An 18,127-nucleotide genomic window follows, 5' to 3' on the forward strand; every position below is an offset into this window, starting at 1 on the left:
TCCGCTCCTCAACCCGCGTCGGGCACATAACAGTAGTTCCGGCCATTCTAAATGGACCCAGCAGAAGAAGCGGTTCCATTTGCCGAAAGAGTTTCAAGAACACTTGGAGAAAATATGGGAGCAATTACAGCCCTCTCGCAAACCAAATTAAACAAAACAGATGCCCAACGTTATGGAGCTTGCAGCGCAAACCGTTCCGCTTCCTGCTGCTCCAGCTGCGGTACCAGCGATACCGGTGCAGATAACTCCGTTCACCCAGAGATTCGGCTTCCGAACCAATTATTTGTCATCCGGAGCCTTATGTGGGAACCGTTGAAGCCTGTGCTCCGTTTTTGATGCAATGTTCTCTGGTTTTTGCTCAGCAACCAGCTTCCTTCTCTTCTGATGGTAGCCGTGTCTCATATGCGACAAATTTGCTCCAAGTGAGCCTTAGCTTGGGTCACTGCGTTGTGGAAGTAATAATTCTCCATTGTTAGGATCCTTTAAGGATTTCTCCCGGGAGTTCCGATTGGTTTTTTGACCATCGGCGTGAAAACAAATACCGTTGCTCAACGGTTGCTGAATCTCAGGCAGGGGAGGCGGAGTGTGGGGGATTATTCCGTGGATTTCGAATTTTTCTGCTCAGTCCGGTTGGAATACCGCAGCTTTAAGAGGAGTGTTGTGTTGATGGTTTTGAATGAGTCATTAAAAGATGAGCTAGCAGTCCGTGACGAACCAAACGATTTAGATGAGCTAATATCTTTGGTTATTCGTCTAGATGATGGATAAGGAGCATGACAAGAGAGAGGGCGGACATCAGAGCGGGTCTTTTTCGTCTCGGGGCTTTCCCCGACACAGATCTGGGTCTGCCTCTTCTTTGCCCCACTGAGACTCCTCGACGGGACCTCTGGCTCCCTCTTGCGGATGAGCCCATGCAGCTCGGAAGAGCTGAAGCGCCATATTGCCCCGGTCACATAAGCGTCAAGAAAGATAGTGAGACGTATCTCCAGGTGTTCTGGGACAGGCACGATAATGGACACAAAAAAAAAAACATAATTCGTTTCTTGGGCTGTTTTTGTTTTTTTTGTGAGGGGTTATAAATTGTTTGGGTGTTTGGAGGCGGTTCTGGTGGAGTGAACGACTGGCGGGTCGGAGCTCGGCTGGACTCAGCCAATCGTCGGTTTTTATCATTTGAATTTAGGTATTTTCTGTTTGGGATTGGGTCGTTTTGTTTTGTTGTTTTTTTTATTTCCCTGCTTCCCTAACCCCAACCTCACTTGCCCTAAGACCGTTCGTCTTGTGGGTTGTGGGGTGGTGCAGGTTGGTCACGCTGAGTGTTTCTCAGAAGACCTCTGCACCTAGGGGGGGGTTGTCAGGGGCGTTTTTTTGGGTTTGGTTAGGGCCCGGTTCCACTCCAGCCTCGGTGGGCCTTTGACCGTTCGTCATTGGTGTTACCGGGGTGTGGTGCAGCGGGAACATACCTCAGTCGGAGGGGTGGGCCGATCTGTTGCCGTTCGCCATTTCGGTAGTTCCACCCCTCCCGATAGGCTGGTGGTATGGTCGGGTAGGGGCACAGGACGTATTTCCGGTTTTCCGCTGCGCTTCGGGGTTGGGACCGGGTTAGTTTTTCCTGTTTCCTTCCCCGGCTTAGTGATTTTGTGCCGTTCGCCAAAACAGAGCTAACGACTGGCTCTGGGAGTGATCTGGGGTCTTTCGGGGTGCTGGGGGAGGTAACAGGGTTTTGCAGTTGTTTTATTTGCCCCCGGGGTGTTTTAATGAAGTCTGCCGGGGGTTGGATTTTTGTGTTTTTATGCTTCCTTCCATGTTCCACCTCCAGGGTTGATGGGACGGTCCTCTGGTGGGGGGGAATTGATTGTGGGTCCGACTCACCAAGTGTGGCCGGGTCTGGGGTTCCTGTGTTGTGGGGAGGGGGCCTCCTGGGGTTGATGGTACGGTCCTCTGGGGGGCGCTGCTCCTCCATGTAAACCTGGGGACCTCTGTGGGATTCCGGTTTTGGTTGTCTCTCCTAGAACTGGCGGTAAAGGTCTTCTGGGGGGGTGGTTGGGCTGCATATCGTTCTTGGGGGGGGGGGGGGGGTTGGTTGTTATTTTTCTTTGTGATTTTGTGTTTGTATTGTGTTGTTGGGGCTGTGTTGGGTTTTTGCATTCGGGAGTTTTTCTTTTCTTCCCGGGGTTGGATGGGACGGTCCCCTGGGGAGGTTTTGGGTGGGTTTTGTGTTTTTTTTGTATGTTGGGTTGTATGTGGGACTTTTTTGGGGTTTTGTTGATGCCAGCCGGCCTTCCAGCCACGGTGCCCTGTCCTGCTGTCTGCTGTGGACCTTGGGAGCATTACGCCATCTGTGATGGACCCCGGAGGGAGGTGCTGTTCTCGGGCCTGGTCTGTTCGGTCGCCGGGAGGCTTCCCGTTGATGGGGGGGTACTGTTGTGTGTTGGGGGGTTTGGCTGGATGTTTTTGTGTTGTTTTCTTTTCTTTGCTCTCCAGGTGGTATGCAAACTGGTTTTTGTCTGTGGAGACGGTGCTGGCAGAAGAATCCTTCACCCTCATCAACATTATTGGCTGCACTTGTGGAGGATGTCCACGTGCAGGCCTAATGACTCGCAGCACCTGTGGATGATGCTCACGTGCAGACTTAAGGACTTTCAGCTGATGCAGATAATTAGATGGCATTCTGCATTTAAGCCATGAGTGGTTCAAGCAGAATTGCCGGGAACTCGACCTTGTGACGTTCGTTTGTGAGACGCTGAGGACCGCGCCTGGGTTTGACACATCGTGCCTGTGAAGGAGGACGGGTGAGGGACACATGCTGTCAGCACACATCAGAGGTGATTGATTGTCTGAATAAGTGTTAATAGTAATTGGTATTTTGTTACGCAGTATATTTGAACATTGATGAGAATTGTGCAGCTCACTTCTCACGGCCGTGGCGTGCGGACTGATGATCCTCCACCTGTTGTGAGACGCTGCTCATTTACATAAAGTTTAAATTCAGACCTGAATGTGTTGCTGATAGTGTGTGCCTTCGAAGGATATTAGTTGTAGCTGTTTACTTACCTCACCTCTTCTATCCTTCACAGAGTCAGTTTGTCGTGTCCACCTGGGGGGTGTTTGGCGGTGAATTTGAGTCCAGAAGCGCCGGGCTTCGATCCATTTGGGCGCTGGAGAGCGCGCCGTCCTTCACTCCGCCAGACAAACCGAATCTTATGTTGTACACAATTATTGCACAGAAAGGGAAATAAATGTTTTGTTTTTGGAACCGCTTTCTGGTTATTTAGCGCTGGGTTCAGTCAGACGCAGGTCCGCTCCTCAACCCGCGTCGGCACATAACACATTTCATCCAAAAGATTGGAACACTGTAATCATCTGACCACAATACACCTTTTCACTGTGTGATGGTCCAACCAGATGTCTCTGAGAACAGTGAAGATAAAATAAGACTTCTTTCTGTACAGTAAACTTTTAACTGACGTTATAAATGTAACTCTGTATTGTAGTGCTTGACAAAGATTTCTCAAAGTTAATCCCTTGCCCATGTGGTTATATCAGCTATTGATGAATGATACTTCTTGATGTAATTCTAACTGAGGGATGAGAGATCACAGGTGTTCAGATTAGGATTGTGCCCTTGCCATTTACGCGATAATATTTCTCAAGATGGTCTAGTGGTTAAGTGTTGAGATTCAGATCAGAGGATCCTCAGTTCAAAACCCAGCCTGACTGGAAAATCACTAAGGGCCCTTGGGCAAGGTCCTTAATCTCCTAGTTGCTTCCAGCATGTAGTGAGTGCCTTGCATGGCAGCACCCTGACATCTGTGTGTCTGTGTGAATGAGTGAATGTGAGGCATAATTGTAAATGCTTTGATCTTCTGATGCACATGGAAAAGCACGATATAAATGCAGTCCAGTTACCAGTTGATGCAGTTTGAATAAAAAAAATAGTTAGATGGCCACAGATGGAGACGTGAACAGTTGATTTATGCAGGAGGCCATCAGCTGGTGGTGTGTTCCATAAGGACTTTGAAAATAGAAAAATAACCAAGATGGACAAATAAATGATGTGATGGATAACACTGGGTGTTATTTGATGCAGATGAACACAGATTGCTGAAACATTACAATAAAGATGGGAGTCCAACTGATTGTTGTTTAATTATCTCTTTAATTTGGGATTTTTTTGGATTGCTGGACTGTACTTTTATTCTTGGAGTTTAGTTTGTTCAGCGCGTTGATTTCTGGAAAAGCCTCATATGAATAGTTCTGGTTAATTGTGTGTGTGTGTGTGTGTGTGTGTGTGTGTGTGTGTGTGTGTGTGTGTGTGTGTGTGTGTGTGTGTGTGTGTGTGTGTGTGTGTGTGTGTGTGTGTGTGTGTGTGTGTGTGTGTGTGTGTGTGTGTGTGAGGCGCACTGTAGTATAAGTTGCAAGACCTCCTGAACTAGTTTAAAAAAAGTGATTTATGCTCTGGAAAATACAGTGGCTTAATTGGTCATGGCTGTATTTTGGACATGACATGAAATAACTAATCAGAAAGTTACTTAACCCTTTTAAGAGCCAAAGTGTGCCAGGAATCTGTGACAGGTTTTCTGGTCTGTTAATGGATCTGCACTAATGCATCACAGTATGTGCTTAGAGAGCAGCCAACAATGCTCCCTGAGGTGAAGTAGTGAGGACGTTTTGTGTTTTTCCAGTAGCGTTTACTTTTATTCCATGTTATGGTTGTTGTCAGTTCAGTTTTGATGTGTGTAGCATGTGCACCGCTAACCTGCTTATGCAAGGCATATCTGAATATTGTACTGCAGGAATACCAGAACACCTTCCTCTTTGTTCGACTTTAGACCAGGATTTTACTAGTCTATGGCACAAATGCTACTCATCATTTACAACCCCAATTCCACTGAAGTTGGGACGTTGTGTATAATGTAAATAAAAACAGAATACAATGATTTGCAAATCCTCTTCAACCTATATTTAATTGAATACACCACAAAGACAAGATATTTAATGTTCAAAGTGATAGACTTTTTTTGTTTTTGTGCAAATATTTGCTCATTTTGAAATGGATGCCTGAAATACATTTCAAAAAAGCTGGGACAAGGGGCAACAAAATACTGGCAAAGTTGATGAAAGCTCAAGGAACACATTCCACAGATGAACAGGTTAATTGGAAACAGGTGAGTGTCATGACTGGATATAAAAGGAGCATCCCCAAAGGGCTCAGCCGTTCACAAGCAAGGACGGGGTGAGGATCACCACTTTGTGAACAACTGCGTAAAAAAAATAGTCCAACAGTTTAAGAACAATGTTTTTCAATGTTCAGTTGCAAGGAATTTAGGGATTCCATCATCTACAGTCCATAATATATTCAGAAGATTCAGAGAATAAGGAGAACTTTCTACACATAAGCAACAAGGCCAAAAACCAACATTGAATGCCCGTGACCTTTGATCCCTCAGGCGGCACTGCATTAAAAACCTCTACAAGGAGAGGTTGCAGAGAGATATGGTCTCTTGGTCCCACAACTGTCCACACGTTTGAGTGGCAAATTGATATTTTATCTTTGAATAAGGTAATCCAACTTTACAGACATTATGTTTACCCAAGGCAGGAAACCAAAGTAATTTGAGAGCTCGTATTAAATTTACATTCCCCAGTTGGGCGTCAAGAAATGATGCAGCGCCATCCCCACCAAAATAAATAAATAAACCAGCTGCAGCTGGCGGCCAACACTTGTCATCAGTGGGGATTGTATATTTCCATCGAGTGTTGAGATGATGACTCTTCTGTCCCTCTGTTTTTTATGTGCAGGTACGGCACTGGTTGCTTTTTGCTCAGAAATACAGGCACCAAGGTAAGAGCTTATTGTGCTCAAAACATTTAAGCATGTCTGCTCTGTAACCGCCTCACCCTGTGCTACTTCTTTTCCTTCGCTCTGTTAGGCTGTTATGTCTCAACACGGCCTGCTCACCACAGTTGCCTACAAGATGGGAAAACACCAGCCGGCCTACTACGCACTAGAGGTGCGTGTGCTTGCGTGCATGTGTGCACATCCCCAACTCAGTCTGTTAACTTTGGTGGTGACTAACCTGAAAACCTACCTTTGGTCACACAGAGTTAGGTCCTTAAATATCTGGACTTGGACAAAGCTTTTATTACCCCCACTGGCCTAAGGCCCGCAGGGGGATTATGTTGTGGCGATTTCTGTTTACCCGTCTGTCCCAAAAAGGGTATAAGCGTTCTGAAATCAACCCCTCATGCCGCGTTCACACCAGGCGCGACGCGAGCGACAGCAGCGACAGGTTGCCATGTAATCCCTATGGAAGGACGCGTTTTGGCGCCAAGCCACGCAGGGCAAGGCGATGGATGCGAACGAAGTGATGCGAGTGAAGTGATTTTGAGCGATTGCCGCATTTGTAGTGCGATATTGCGTCGCATCATGTCGTGTTGCCCTCCTCCCCAAGTTGAACAATCTGAACTTTTTCATCTTGTCGCGCCGCGATGACCAGTCAGGGACTGAATATGTAGTGACGTGGAGATGTCTTGAGTTTGACTGAGGATGTGAACATGTCCTGTCTCTGGTAGCAGCCTGTGAGCAAGACTTATGTCTCTTTTGTCCTTTATTTCACAATTATAACAGAGTTTTTGGAGCAAGCAGCAGCCCCATAGCAGCGGGAGCGGAGGGTTTTTTTTTTGTTTGTTTTTTACATGCGCTCGTGAGCGAATTGTCTGTGGAGATTATTTTACTTATTAACTGCACAGATGTATAATAAAAACAAATGGTGACTGGTTTCTAAACACAATTATGTCAGAGTTTTTGGGGGAAGAGCGAGCAGCAGCCCCACAACAAGCAGTGGACTTTTTTTTATTGTTTACATGTGCACGGGTGAACGGGACAGGAGGTCCTCAAACTGGGCCCTGCAGAGGCGGAAGGACCGCTGAAAGCAGCTGTCATCCAGAAGCAGCTCCTGCAGCAAATGATGATACTCCCGAATTTGGAGCTTTCCACAACAACTCACTCCGTGTGATCAAGGTCCGTCATGTTAACTTGACTGACAACCAGAGCCGGCGAGCGGAATGGAAGCTCCTCCTATTTGATGATGCACTGGGGCGAATTTTCACAGCGAAAGCAGAGCGACACACTGGGCGATGGTGGTGCGTCCGTCGCCATGCGACCGAAGCGAATTTGTGGTGTCTGGTCGCACCCGGTGTGAACGCGGCATTAGGAAGAATTTTGTGAAACCTGGTACGAGTCCTCGAGTTGGGCCCATTTTACCAGAGTTATGGCCCTCGAATAATAAATCTAGACTCTGTCAGTTTCATGAGCCTGCATTCTGAAATCAACTCCTCTCACATTTTTAGTAGGAATTTTGGAAAACTTGGTACAATTCCTTGTTATCGGTTGGCAATACGCATATTAGTGCAGTATGGTGTGTACTCCCGTAGGATTTTCATGCTAAAATTGATTTTCCTACTGTTTGGGTTTCAATAGGGCTTAGACCAGGGGTTTTCAACTCCAATCCTCGAGGGACAGTGTCCTGCACCTTTTAGATGTGACCTTGGTCCAACACACCTGAATCAAATGGCTGAATTACCTCCTCAGTGTGCAGTCAAGTTCTCCAGAGTGCTGCGAATGACCTCATTCATTGACTCAGGTGTGTTGAAGCAATGACACATCTAAATGTTGCAGGACACCGGCCCTTGAGGACTGGAGTTAAAGACCCTTGGCCTAGACTGTCAGAAAATGACGAGGTTCAAATTTTCTAGACTCCTGCTTCTCTTCTGCAAGGGAGCAAACATTAGTACAGTGATAAATTGAAGAACAAATTACATTAAAATGTAAACTAATATATCCGTCTTGTTGAAAGGATTAAAGTAAGGTCTAGTTTGTCTACGTTCTGACCAATAGCTACACAGTTGTAGGGCTTTAACGGTTCAAGGTCATCCTGGGGTAAAGGCACAAATGTTACTGAAAGTGGTGTCAAATGATTCCTCTTGTCACACTGAAGCAGAAAATACATTTTAACTGATTTGTTGATGGCACCATGTGCAACATCCAAGGAAAGTCTTGGTGACTCCCATAGACCATTGATACATTTTACCATTTAATTGTCCAACCAAATGCCACACACTGTAAAACAGCACATTTTTGCATCCTATGAGACAGTACGAACAACTTCCCACCAGTTTCAACAAAATCTGAGCATCGGGTAAATTTGAGCCCAGGGTGACCTTGAACCATTATGGGCTGTACTGCTTTAACTAAAGGTTGGAACCTATACAAGGCAAATATATACTTTTTCCAGTCCTTATCAATCAATTTTATTTATATAGCATCAAATCACAACAAACAGTTGCCCCAAGGCGCTCTATATTGTAAGGCAAGGCCATACAATAATTACATAAAAACCTCAACGGTCAAAACGACCCCCTGTGAGCAAGCACTTGGCGACAGTGGGAAGGAAAAACTCCCTTTTAACAGGAAGAAACCTCCAGCAGAACCAGGCTCAGGGAGGGGCAGTCTTCTGCTGGGACTGGTTGGGGCTGAGGGGAGAGAATCAGGAAAAAGACATGCTGTGGAAGAGAGCAGAGATCAATCACTAATGATTAAATGCAGAGTGGTGCATACAGAGCAAAAGGAGAAAGAAACACTCAGTGCATCATGGGAACTAACTAAGGGATGGTTCAGGGTCACTTGATCCAGCCCTAACTATAAGCTTTAGCAAAAAGGAAAGTTTTAAGCCTAATCTTAAAAGTAGAGAGGGTGTCCTGTCTCCCTGATCTGAATTGGGAGCTGGTTCCACAGGAGAGGAGCCTGAAAGCTGAAGGCTCTGCCTCCCATTCTACTCTACAAACCCTAGGAACTACAAGTAAGCCTGCAGTCTGAGAGCGAAGCGCTCTATTGGGGTGATATGGTACTATGAGGTCCCTAAGATAAGATGGGACCTGATTATTCAAAACCTTATAAGTAAGAAGAAGAATTTTAAATTCTATTCTAGAATTAACAGGAAGCCAATGAAGAGAGGCCAATATGGGTGAGATATGCTCTCTCCTTCTAGTCCCCGTTAGTACTCTAGCTGCAGCATTTGAATTAACTGAAGGCTTTTCAGGGAACTTTTAGGACAACCTGATAATAATGAATTACAATAGTCCAGCCTAGAGGAAATAAATGCATGAATTAGTTTTTCAGCATCACTCTGAGACAAGACCTTTCTAATTTTAGAGATATTGCGTAAATGCAAAAAAGCAGTCCTACATATTTGTTTAATATGCGCTTTGAATGACATATCCTGATCAAAAATGACTCCAAGATTTCTCACAGTATTACTAGAGGTCAGGGTAATGCCATCCAGAGTAAGGATCTGGTTAGACACCATGTTTCTAAGATTTGTGGGGCCAAGTACAATAACTTCAGTTTTATCTGAGTTTTAAGGACACAAACATGTTTGTGTACAATAGAACACAATTTGACTCAATTTCAACTTTTCCCCTGTGCTAACATTTTCCCTCCTTGAAGACGGGGGCAGCAGTCTGAAAATTTGAACCCCATAATTTTTTCACAGTCTGGTCCTTACTGAATCCAAATCAGCAAGAAAATCATTTTTAGCACAAAAATCCTACGGGAACTGTTTCTTTGACATATTATTGATGCTACATGTCTTGATCTGCCCGTGTCTGGGTTTATGTTAGGGTTTGTTCTTGTCTGTGTCCATGTCCTCTCTCTTTATTTTACTGTCTGGCCCTGACCTATGATTTTCTGTTTGTCATACTTTTGCCATGTGTTGAGTTCCGTTCTAGATTCTATCCCAGCCTTTAATTTTTCTTGTTGATTGTTTTTATTGTTCTTACTTTTGTTGTCCTGGGTTATCCTTGGTCCTTGCATCTGGGTATTTCATTTGACGTTTTGTTTGCTTATCTGTGTTTTAGGTGTGTTATTTTGATCACTGTTGGGTTTTATTACTCTCGCGACTTTTGCCTCTGCTCCTGTTGGTCACGCACCATCTGTCACTGAACCCACTTGTCTCCCATCTTCACTCGTCTCATCCGACCACACGCCCTCTTCCTTAACATTCCCTGCACCTGTCCCACTTCATGCCCCTGATTGCCTACTGTGTGTTTAAGCCTTGTGTGTCATGAGTCTCACTGCCAGTTCATTATGCTTTACGTCTTGTGCCACAGCCCTCGTTCCAGCCTCTTTCATAACCCTTCTTTAGTCTTTGTTCTTGTGCCCTGACCCTGTTTTGCCTTTTTGACCTCGCCTTAGCTTCAGCATTTGAACTCTGTCTCGCCGTGTCTCTGAACCGTGCTTGTTTTTTGGACCTCACCTCTGCCTTACGACTGTCTATACCCCTATATTGCTGTCTGAGTTCTGTACCACTGCTTGAACTCAAGATAAAGCCTTTTATGATTACTCCTATTCCTCAACCTGAGCCTGCATTTGTATCCACATCCTGTTTGTGCCACGTCAGGAATCCTGACACTATATTGTAATATTGTACAAGATTGACACATTTTGGCAGCGTTATGGTCCTTGATGAACAAACTTAGACACGGCCAGTTTCAGGAGTTGGTGTCTGCATTCTGAAATCAACGATCACATACTTTGAAATGTTGTCAGAATGTAGCAGGCACTTGTACCAAAGAAGCATTTGCCAGCGAGGATAGTGTACTCTCAGAGCACTCTTCTTATTTTAGCTGTAAGATGGACACAAGAATGTTTTCAAGTGACTGAACATCCCTTTGAGTTGTCTTATATCTGTTAGGTGTTCAGCACATGGTGGTAAATCTGCCAGGATCAGGCTGTCCTTAGACAGTGACGGTGAACAAGATTACTTCAAAATGAAGTAATTGAAAGCTTGAGATGTGTTTGCTGGAAGGAAACACTGTCACGGTAGTTTCCTTCAGATGTTCGCTCGGTTTCTGAGATTGCAGGTCCAGAGGACTTTCAGATCAGATCATGTTTTTTTGTCATGTGGTTACTGTAAGTCTACTGATGATACAGTCACCACCTTCATGTGGTTTTGAGGGAAAACCAGGATTCCAGCTGTCTGACCCTGTGGTTGGTGAAGGAACTGCTTGAGCCACTGAACTGTGGTCTACTTAATCGGTGATGTTGGAAATGTTCTCAGATTCATCCCGAGTTGACTGAAGACAGCAGACTGTGGACATCTGCTGTCTTCAGTCAAGTCAAGGGATGAAGATTTGTGATGTTAAAGGGTGTGAATACTTACTATGCACAAATTAGATTGTAATTTAGATCATGCATATTTTTTTTTAAAGAGCATAGCTTAAGTGTGAAGAATCCAGAATTTTAGAATGTCACTACGCTAAAACAATCAGAAAATTACATTTATTTGTCTGAATTAATACATTTCTGTGCAGAAAAAAAATTCTCTCATAGATAACGTTCACGGTGTAGCTTAGTCAACAGGCTTCCTCGCTTTATTTTTCTTTTTTGGCTACATTCACACAAAATCTTTTCAGCAGGGTTGTATGGAGGTATGACTGAGTTTTATAAAGTAACCAATGTGAAATAAATAAATGTTTACTTCTAGGATTTTTTTAACTATCTCTCTGACAGCCACACCTGTTCCTAATTCATCATCAACACAGCATCCACTAACCATCTAGCAGGTGGCTCACATGCCTTTGGAGTGCTAAATAAGCATAACAATGTTGTTTTTGTGATTTGATCTGGTTCATCAGCATTAACGAGACTCTCTATATATGAAAATATGGTATTTTTGTGTGTGAAGTGACTCATCTGCGTTTCTTCCTCCCAGGGTTCAGTGGCCATAGCTGGGGCAGTGGTACGGTGGCTGAAAGATAACCTGGGTATCTTGCAGGCCTCCTCTGAGATCGGTACTCTTTCAGAAGCATTTTTAAGTTATGTTGCTCATTTCACTTTGAACATCTCATGTCAGCACTTTCATAAAAACAGTGTAGCCAGCATCCTGTGCACACAGTTTTAAATGAACAGTTTGGTTCAAAGGAAAACTGCAATAATAACAGTATTGGTAGTAATAGTAGTTACAGGAAAATAAACCCTGTACAGTTCAAGCCACTCAGTGTCTGCAATTTTCTTTCTGTGAAAAACAGATGTCAAACAGGTGGCCCTTATTTAAGGATGAAGGCAGCAAATGTTGTACCTGCTGCTTGTTGTGCATTTCTCTGAAAATCTGAGTAAAACAGGTTGTTCCAGACAGTAATGAGAAAAACAGCGTACTTTGATTAAAAAGATGATTGGAGAGGGCAAATATATAAAGAACTGATGATCAGTTGCTCAGCTAAAATGATCTCAAATGCTTTAATGCCAATGATCAGCTTCAAATGAAGGTCTAAAGTTGCCTGAGAGTACTGTAACCATTAGAAGATGCCTATGTGAAGACAAACTGCAGGCAAGAAGCTGCCACAAAGTCCCACTGTTGAAAAAACGACATGACTGAACTAAAGAGAAATGGTGAAACATTTTCTGGACTGATGAAAGCAAGATTGTTCTTTTTTGGTCTAGGGCCCCCAGACGGTTTGTCAGACGTCCCCTAAAAACTGAATTCAAGCCACAGTACACTGTGAAGACAGCAAAGCCTGGTGGAGTAAACATCATAATGGATATGTTTTTCATACAATGGGTTTGGACGTATTTATCACATACCAGGGATCATGGATCAGCTTGAATACATCAGAACACTTGAAGAGGTCACGTTGCCTTATGCTAAAGAGGAAGTGCCCTTGAAATGGGCGTTTCAACAAGACAATGACCCCAAACACACCAGAAAGTGAGCAGCATCTTGGTTGTAGACCAATAATATTAATGTTATGGAGTGGCCAGCCCAATCCCTGAAAACCTGTGGGGTGACATCAAAAATGCTGTTTCTTCGGCAAAACCAAGAAATGCAAAGGGATTGTGGAATGTAGTCCGGTTGTCATGGGCTGGAAAACCTGTTCACAGGTGCCAGACGTTGGTCGACTCCATGAAACTACAACTATTAGTTCAGTGATTCACAGGAAAGATAAATCTTTAAGCTTTTTTTCAATTTATACAGTAATTGTCTGAAGTTTTAAAGAAAAATGCAGGCACTTATTTATTTTTTTTTTTTTAGAATATTCCTTTTTCTTCACTTTCTGTAAAGTAATAAATTTTGCTAGATTTTTCTTCATGTTTTGATTTGGAATAGAATGTGCAGTGCTCACAATGCATTTTCTTGTATCAAAATAAAAGCTATGATGACGATTTTTGAGCTGTAATCACTTTTTTAAATGCACTGCCATTAGTTTGAACACAACTGTAAAAACCATAGACTGTATATTTCACTGTTCAACTGAGAGAGAAACTTTGTGTTGCTGAGTAATGTACTCCCAAAATATACTTTACGGACTCAGTGGTGATGGGTATAACTGGCAGAAGCATCACACTTGATTTAATTTAATATTATTTACACATTTCAAAAGAATATCTATGCTGTCCATCACAGGCTTATTCTGGACTGTTTAACCTTGGTCGAGTTGCCTGCTTTACTTGGCTACCTCCTCTTTCTTTTTGTTAAATAAGCTGTGCTTCTTCTGACCCCGATGACGTGCCATGCCTACTCAGAGACTAAAGGAGTGTGTCAGATGATTGATTTATCATGTAGGAGCTTAACTAAATACTCAGATTTGTTTTGTTTTTTTGTGTGTGTGTCATTTCAGAGAAGCTGGCGGCTACAGTAGGAACATCTTACGGCTGTTACTTTGTACCGGCTTTCTCGGGACTCTATGCCCCTTACTGGGAGCCCAGCGCAAGAGGGTGAGACAGTCACACCACGTCTGACCACCGTTTCTGATTAGCTGTCTATATGTAAACAGGATAGGTCACAAAATGTGTTTATTTATTTTGTTAGAGGCAGATTTTGGGACTGAAAATAATGTTCAAACTAGTGAATCAATCTGACACAGCTTCTTGAAATGGATAACTCTGGACTGCTGTAGAAACCCGGAACATTTTTGGGTCAAAGGCTTCTTTTATTCTAGCCTCATCTATCAAACTGTGTTGGTTTAAACACAAAGGAAGGCATAAACCAGACGGTCTGTTCCAGCGGCAGGATTTCAGTTCGTATAATGTTGAATTCTTTCCACTTTGTTTTCCAGCATCATCTGTGGACTCACTCAGTTCACAAACAGGAGCCACCTTGCTTTTGCCGCCCTAGAGGCCGTCTGTTTCCAGACCAGAGAGGTGAGCAGCTTTTCTGCTTCTACACACTGTTTTATTTCTGCTCCGCTTGATTTGATGATCACTTGCACAACCATGGCCTGTACCAATGTGCACATTAACACCACTTCACAGTAATAATAAGCATTCAAACAATACACATTCATTCATTCAGTACACATAAGTCAATATTTCCACAATATGAGCTGAACAATCTATTCTTAACAGAAGTTGAACAAAAATAAAATTTTCTCACTAACATATTATTTTGAGCGTACTACAGGCCAACTTTACTTTTCACATGTAAGTCATCACACGATTTGTTGTTAATGATATGACCAAGGTACTTATATTTATCAATATACTTCAGAAAAACTCCATTCAAAATGACATCATCATAACTACCATATCTGCGGGTGTCAAACAACGTAAGTTGAGACTTGGAGCTATTATACAACATATCATTTACCAATACCATACTCCGAACAAATATCCAGGAGCTTTTGAATGCTTTTGAAGCAGGAGCAAAAAGAACAGGATCGTCAGCATACATGAAGAGGTTTATAATATCTCCACAACAACAGCCAGCTCCCACTCTGGTAAGAAGAACGCTCATATTGTTCATATAAAAAGGGCCAAGGACCTTGGCCTTTGTTGGATCCCCTCCAAAAGTGAATGATCTTGAGCTATCTGCCCAAATAATCTTCCCACCACCCTTGGTGACAATCCATGCACCCGTGCTTTCTTTTGCAGTAGGTGTTAAAGGACGTCGCACAGAATTCATAACAATTCAGACCTTGCCTACGAGAGGCCATGTGATGATATACCTGAATTCATTCATGCACTTCCATGACTTGTCTCTAAGCATACGCCAATCAAATAAATAGCTACGGAGACCACCACAAAACAAAGTACTCATTTTTCCAAGTGTTATGAGTGTTTGAAATCATTCTGTGCAAATGTCCCCAGAGTGCAACGTCCATTGGAATGTAGACAGACTGCTGCTAATGGAAGAAGGAAAATTTCAATAGAGAATTGGCTGAGGATTAATTGCAAACTTACATGAGTGTGATTTTGTGTAATGACGACTCATTTTTAATGCCGTTGCAGTAACAGAGCAGCTCCTCTCCCTGTAAGAAGGGCTACTGCTGCGCGTGCACGTTGATCAGTCATGAATGCAGCCCGTTAAAAACGGCTAGAGAGACAGCTTGGTGCCCACTCACAAGTGTCCATCATTAATGCAGTAACGGTGAAAGTCTGAGTGTAAAAAATGCAGCTGCATGTCAGGCAGCCTGTAAAAACAGGGTGCGAGAGTTCCACATGCACTTTCACAGTTTGCCAGTTATAACAGTGTTAAAAGGTCATCCTCTGGTACAGACAACAGACTCCACAAACATGTAGATCCAAATCCAGCACGCTCACAAATTGAGAGAGTTGAGGGCAAAGTGTCCATCGTCTTTTCTCTGTACAGAGCTCGCCGAACCGAGCAGCGTGCGCCATACCTGTGCACAGCCACGAGCTGGTAGACAAACTCCTTCCTGACCCACTCTTATAAACCACCATCATGGGGGCGGAGGGACTGTTTTCGTCACCTTAATTTCAGTCACATTGCTTATGTTTGTGTGAGTAAATGGTACATCTTGTGTTTCAGATCCTTGATGCAATGAACCAGGACAGCGGGATCCCGCTGGCACAGCTGCAGGTAGACGGGGGTATGACGGTCAACAGATTACTGATGCAGCTGCAGGCGGACATCCTCTGCATTCCCGTGGGTGAGACTGCTCATCCAACACACACATGAAAATATACGCCTGCGTTCATATCAGTCACTCTGTCACCAGTGTTAACGGGTTCATCATACTTGGTGTTTCCAATGAGGACCAAAATAAAACAAACACAAGAAATGATTACATAAGTGGTAATCTTTGTACATCTAAGTGTTTGATTTGATAATTGTGTGTGTAAATACTGACCTAAAATGTACGTTGAACGTATAAAGGCCAGTCACGTCCTGCTGTGTGTATTTTCTCCACGTCAGTTCATTTTGGTTTAACAGAGATGTTTGCTGGTGAAACCACCCTGACCTTTGGACTCAGCATTTTTTTTTCCCCAAACTGTTCTGGTTCTGCGTGTCCCCATATGTGTCTGTTTATTGTACCAGTGCCACAATATGATTGTGTTCATGCACAAAAACTTTCAACCAAAATGGACAATAAAAACACAAACTGGAAGCTCTAAAAGTGTAAAAGTCCATGATCAAGTGTAAGAAATGAAAGAATACATTTGATTCTAAGAGGGATAAAACTAGTCACACTTGGCGGGGAAAATGAACGTTGGCGTACACTGAAGATGGCACTAAAGCTGTGTAAAGACTTTGATTCTGATGCCAAGTTAAAGGGGCTATTCCACAAAGCACCATTCCTTCCCATTTAATCCCAAACGCAAATAAACCTTGTTGACTCATGTTCACACAAGTCGTGTCTCAGCTTCACTCACAGTCGATTTGTGGACCCTGAAAATTTCGACAACTGTATACAAGTCAGTTTTGATTTGACCGTTTTTAGGAGGGATCATCAGTGCGGATGATTATTTCTCAAAGTTTTCAGATGTGACTCTTTAGATCCTTACTGCCAGTTCAGATTGGGCCAGAATTTATACATGTGCCGCATGTGTAACTTCCAGTCACACGTGTGGCGAGTTGGTGTATAACTTCCAACCATGTGCTGGGCGCATGTGTAAATTCCCGCAAAATCTGAACCAGCAGTAAGGAGCTTAAGAGTCACATCCAAAAACTGAATTGCCCAGGCCCTCATCGTCGACATGCTACAACCGGAGGATGAAGAAAATCTTTAATTGTGGCTGTTTGAAGTTTAGAAAACCTTATGTGCCAGACTAAAGAAATTTTTCCAGCAGATATTCTGTTTGCAGGAGAATTTTACAGTATTTCAAGTATAGTTACGTATAGTTACGATCCCTACAATAGATTGGGCACCTTTAACATGTGTTAAACATGTGTTAACATAAAATGTGAGAGAAAAAACTGAATGTGTAGGTAAAATTATTTTATCAAACTGCAAAACATCTGTGGATTTGATAGTGTTAGCTCTTTAATTATCTAAAACTGACAATGATTTTTTATTTATTTATTTTTATAATAGTTGCACCGCCTCAGTTGTCTAGTTTGGGATGTATGTTCGAACACATTCAGATAGGCGTTAGCTTTCTGTAAAAGTATAGAATATGGCCCCTTTAATGCTTTCATCTGTCACGTTGGTTCAGTGCGAAGTGGCATGGCAGAGACCACATCCCTCGGTGTAGCCATGGCAGCAGGGGCAGCAGACGGGGTCAAGGTGTGGAGCCTGGAGCCAGATGACCTTCCACATGTTACGTCTGAGAAATACGAGCCTCAGATCAACACAGAGGGTATGAAAAGTCAACTCATTATTTTTGACATGGAATCCTCAGCTTTCAGAAAAATGATTTGCTGCCATCTTGTGTTCAAAGTTCATTTAAAGTGTGACTTTTAACCACATTGTTACTGTTGTATCGGCGCAGAAAGCGAGTTCCGCTTTGCTCGATGGAAGAAAGCCGTCCAGAAAGCCATGAACTGGGAGACCACGGAGCTCTGCTGCAACGCTGACGGTGAGCAGCATCAACGTAACCGCCACCGCGTCAGTGCGCACACGTCTGCCGCATTTCACACCTACATCACGTGGCTTTAACACATGCCATGCTTAGCTTTAAAGCTCATTCAATGTCTAAATCTTTTCAGAATTCGCTCAATTGCTAAGTCAAATATGACACAACTTCCCAGTTAGTAAGAAAATCAGGTTATACTGTATCAGGTTTTTGAAAACCAAGTTTGTAAATTGATTTATTTGGGTAAATGAGGGGCAGATTCACAGGATTTTATTGGAACAGGAATCTGAACATTTCACACTAGATTTTTACATC

The 18,127-nt window shown here is 43.3% G+C and overlaps 1 protein-coding gene across 1 annotated transcript in view; it reads left to right on the forward strand.

Annotated features, from left to right (window-relative positions):
• The window catches only part of LOC117524468 (glycerol kinase-like), a 64,219-nt gene that overhangs the window by 44,077 nt on the left and 2,015 nt on the right, over positions 1-18,127 (forward strand). The window contains exons 11-18 of the mRNA XM_034186261.1: positions 5,800-5,842; positions 5,931-6,011; positions 11,772-11,850; positions 13,675-13,771; positions 14,113-14,197; positions 15,825-15,945; positions 17,453-17,596; positions 17,729-17,815. Coding sequence (XP_034042152.1) covers positions 5,800-5,842; positions 5,931-6,011; positions 11,772-11,850; positions 13,675-13,771; positions 14,113-14,197; positions 15,825-15,945; positions 17,453-17,596; positions 17,729-17,815 — 737 coding nt within the window. The remainder of the gene's footprint in view (positions 1-5,799; positions 5,843-5,930; positions 6,012-11,771; positions 11,851-13,674; positions 13,772-14,112; positions 14,198-15,824; positions 15,946-17,452; positions 17,597-17,728; positions 17,816-18,127) is intronic.

The sequence above is a fragment of the Thalassophryne amazonica genome, chromosome 14 (assembly GCF_902500255.1).
Source record: "Thalassophryne amazonica chromosome 14, fThaAma1.1, whole genome shotgun sequence".
Taxonomy (NCBI): domain Eukaryota; kingdom Metazoa; phylum Chordata; class Actinopteri; order Batrachoidiformes; family Batrachoididae; genus Thalassophryne; species Thalassophryne amazonica.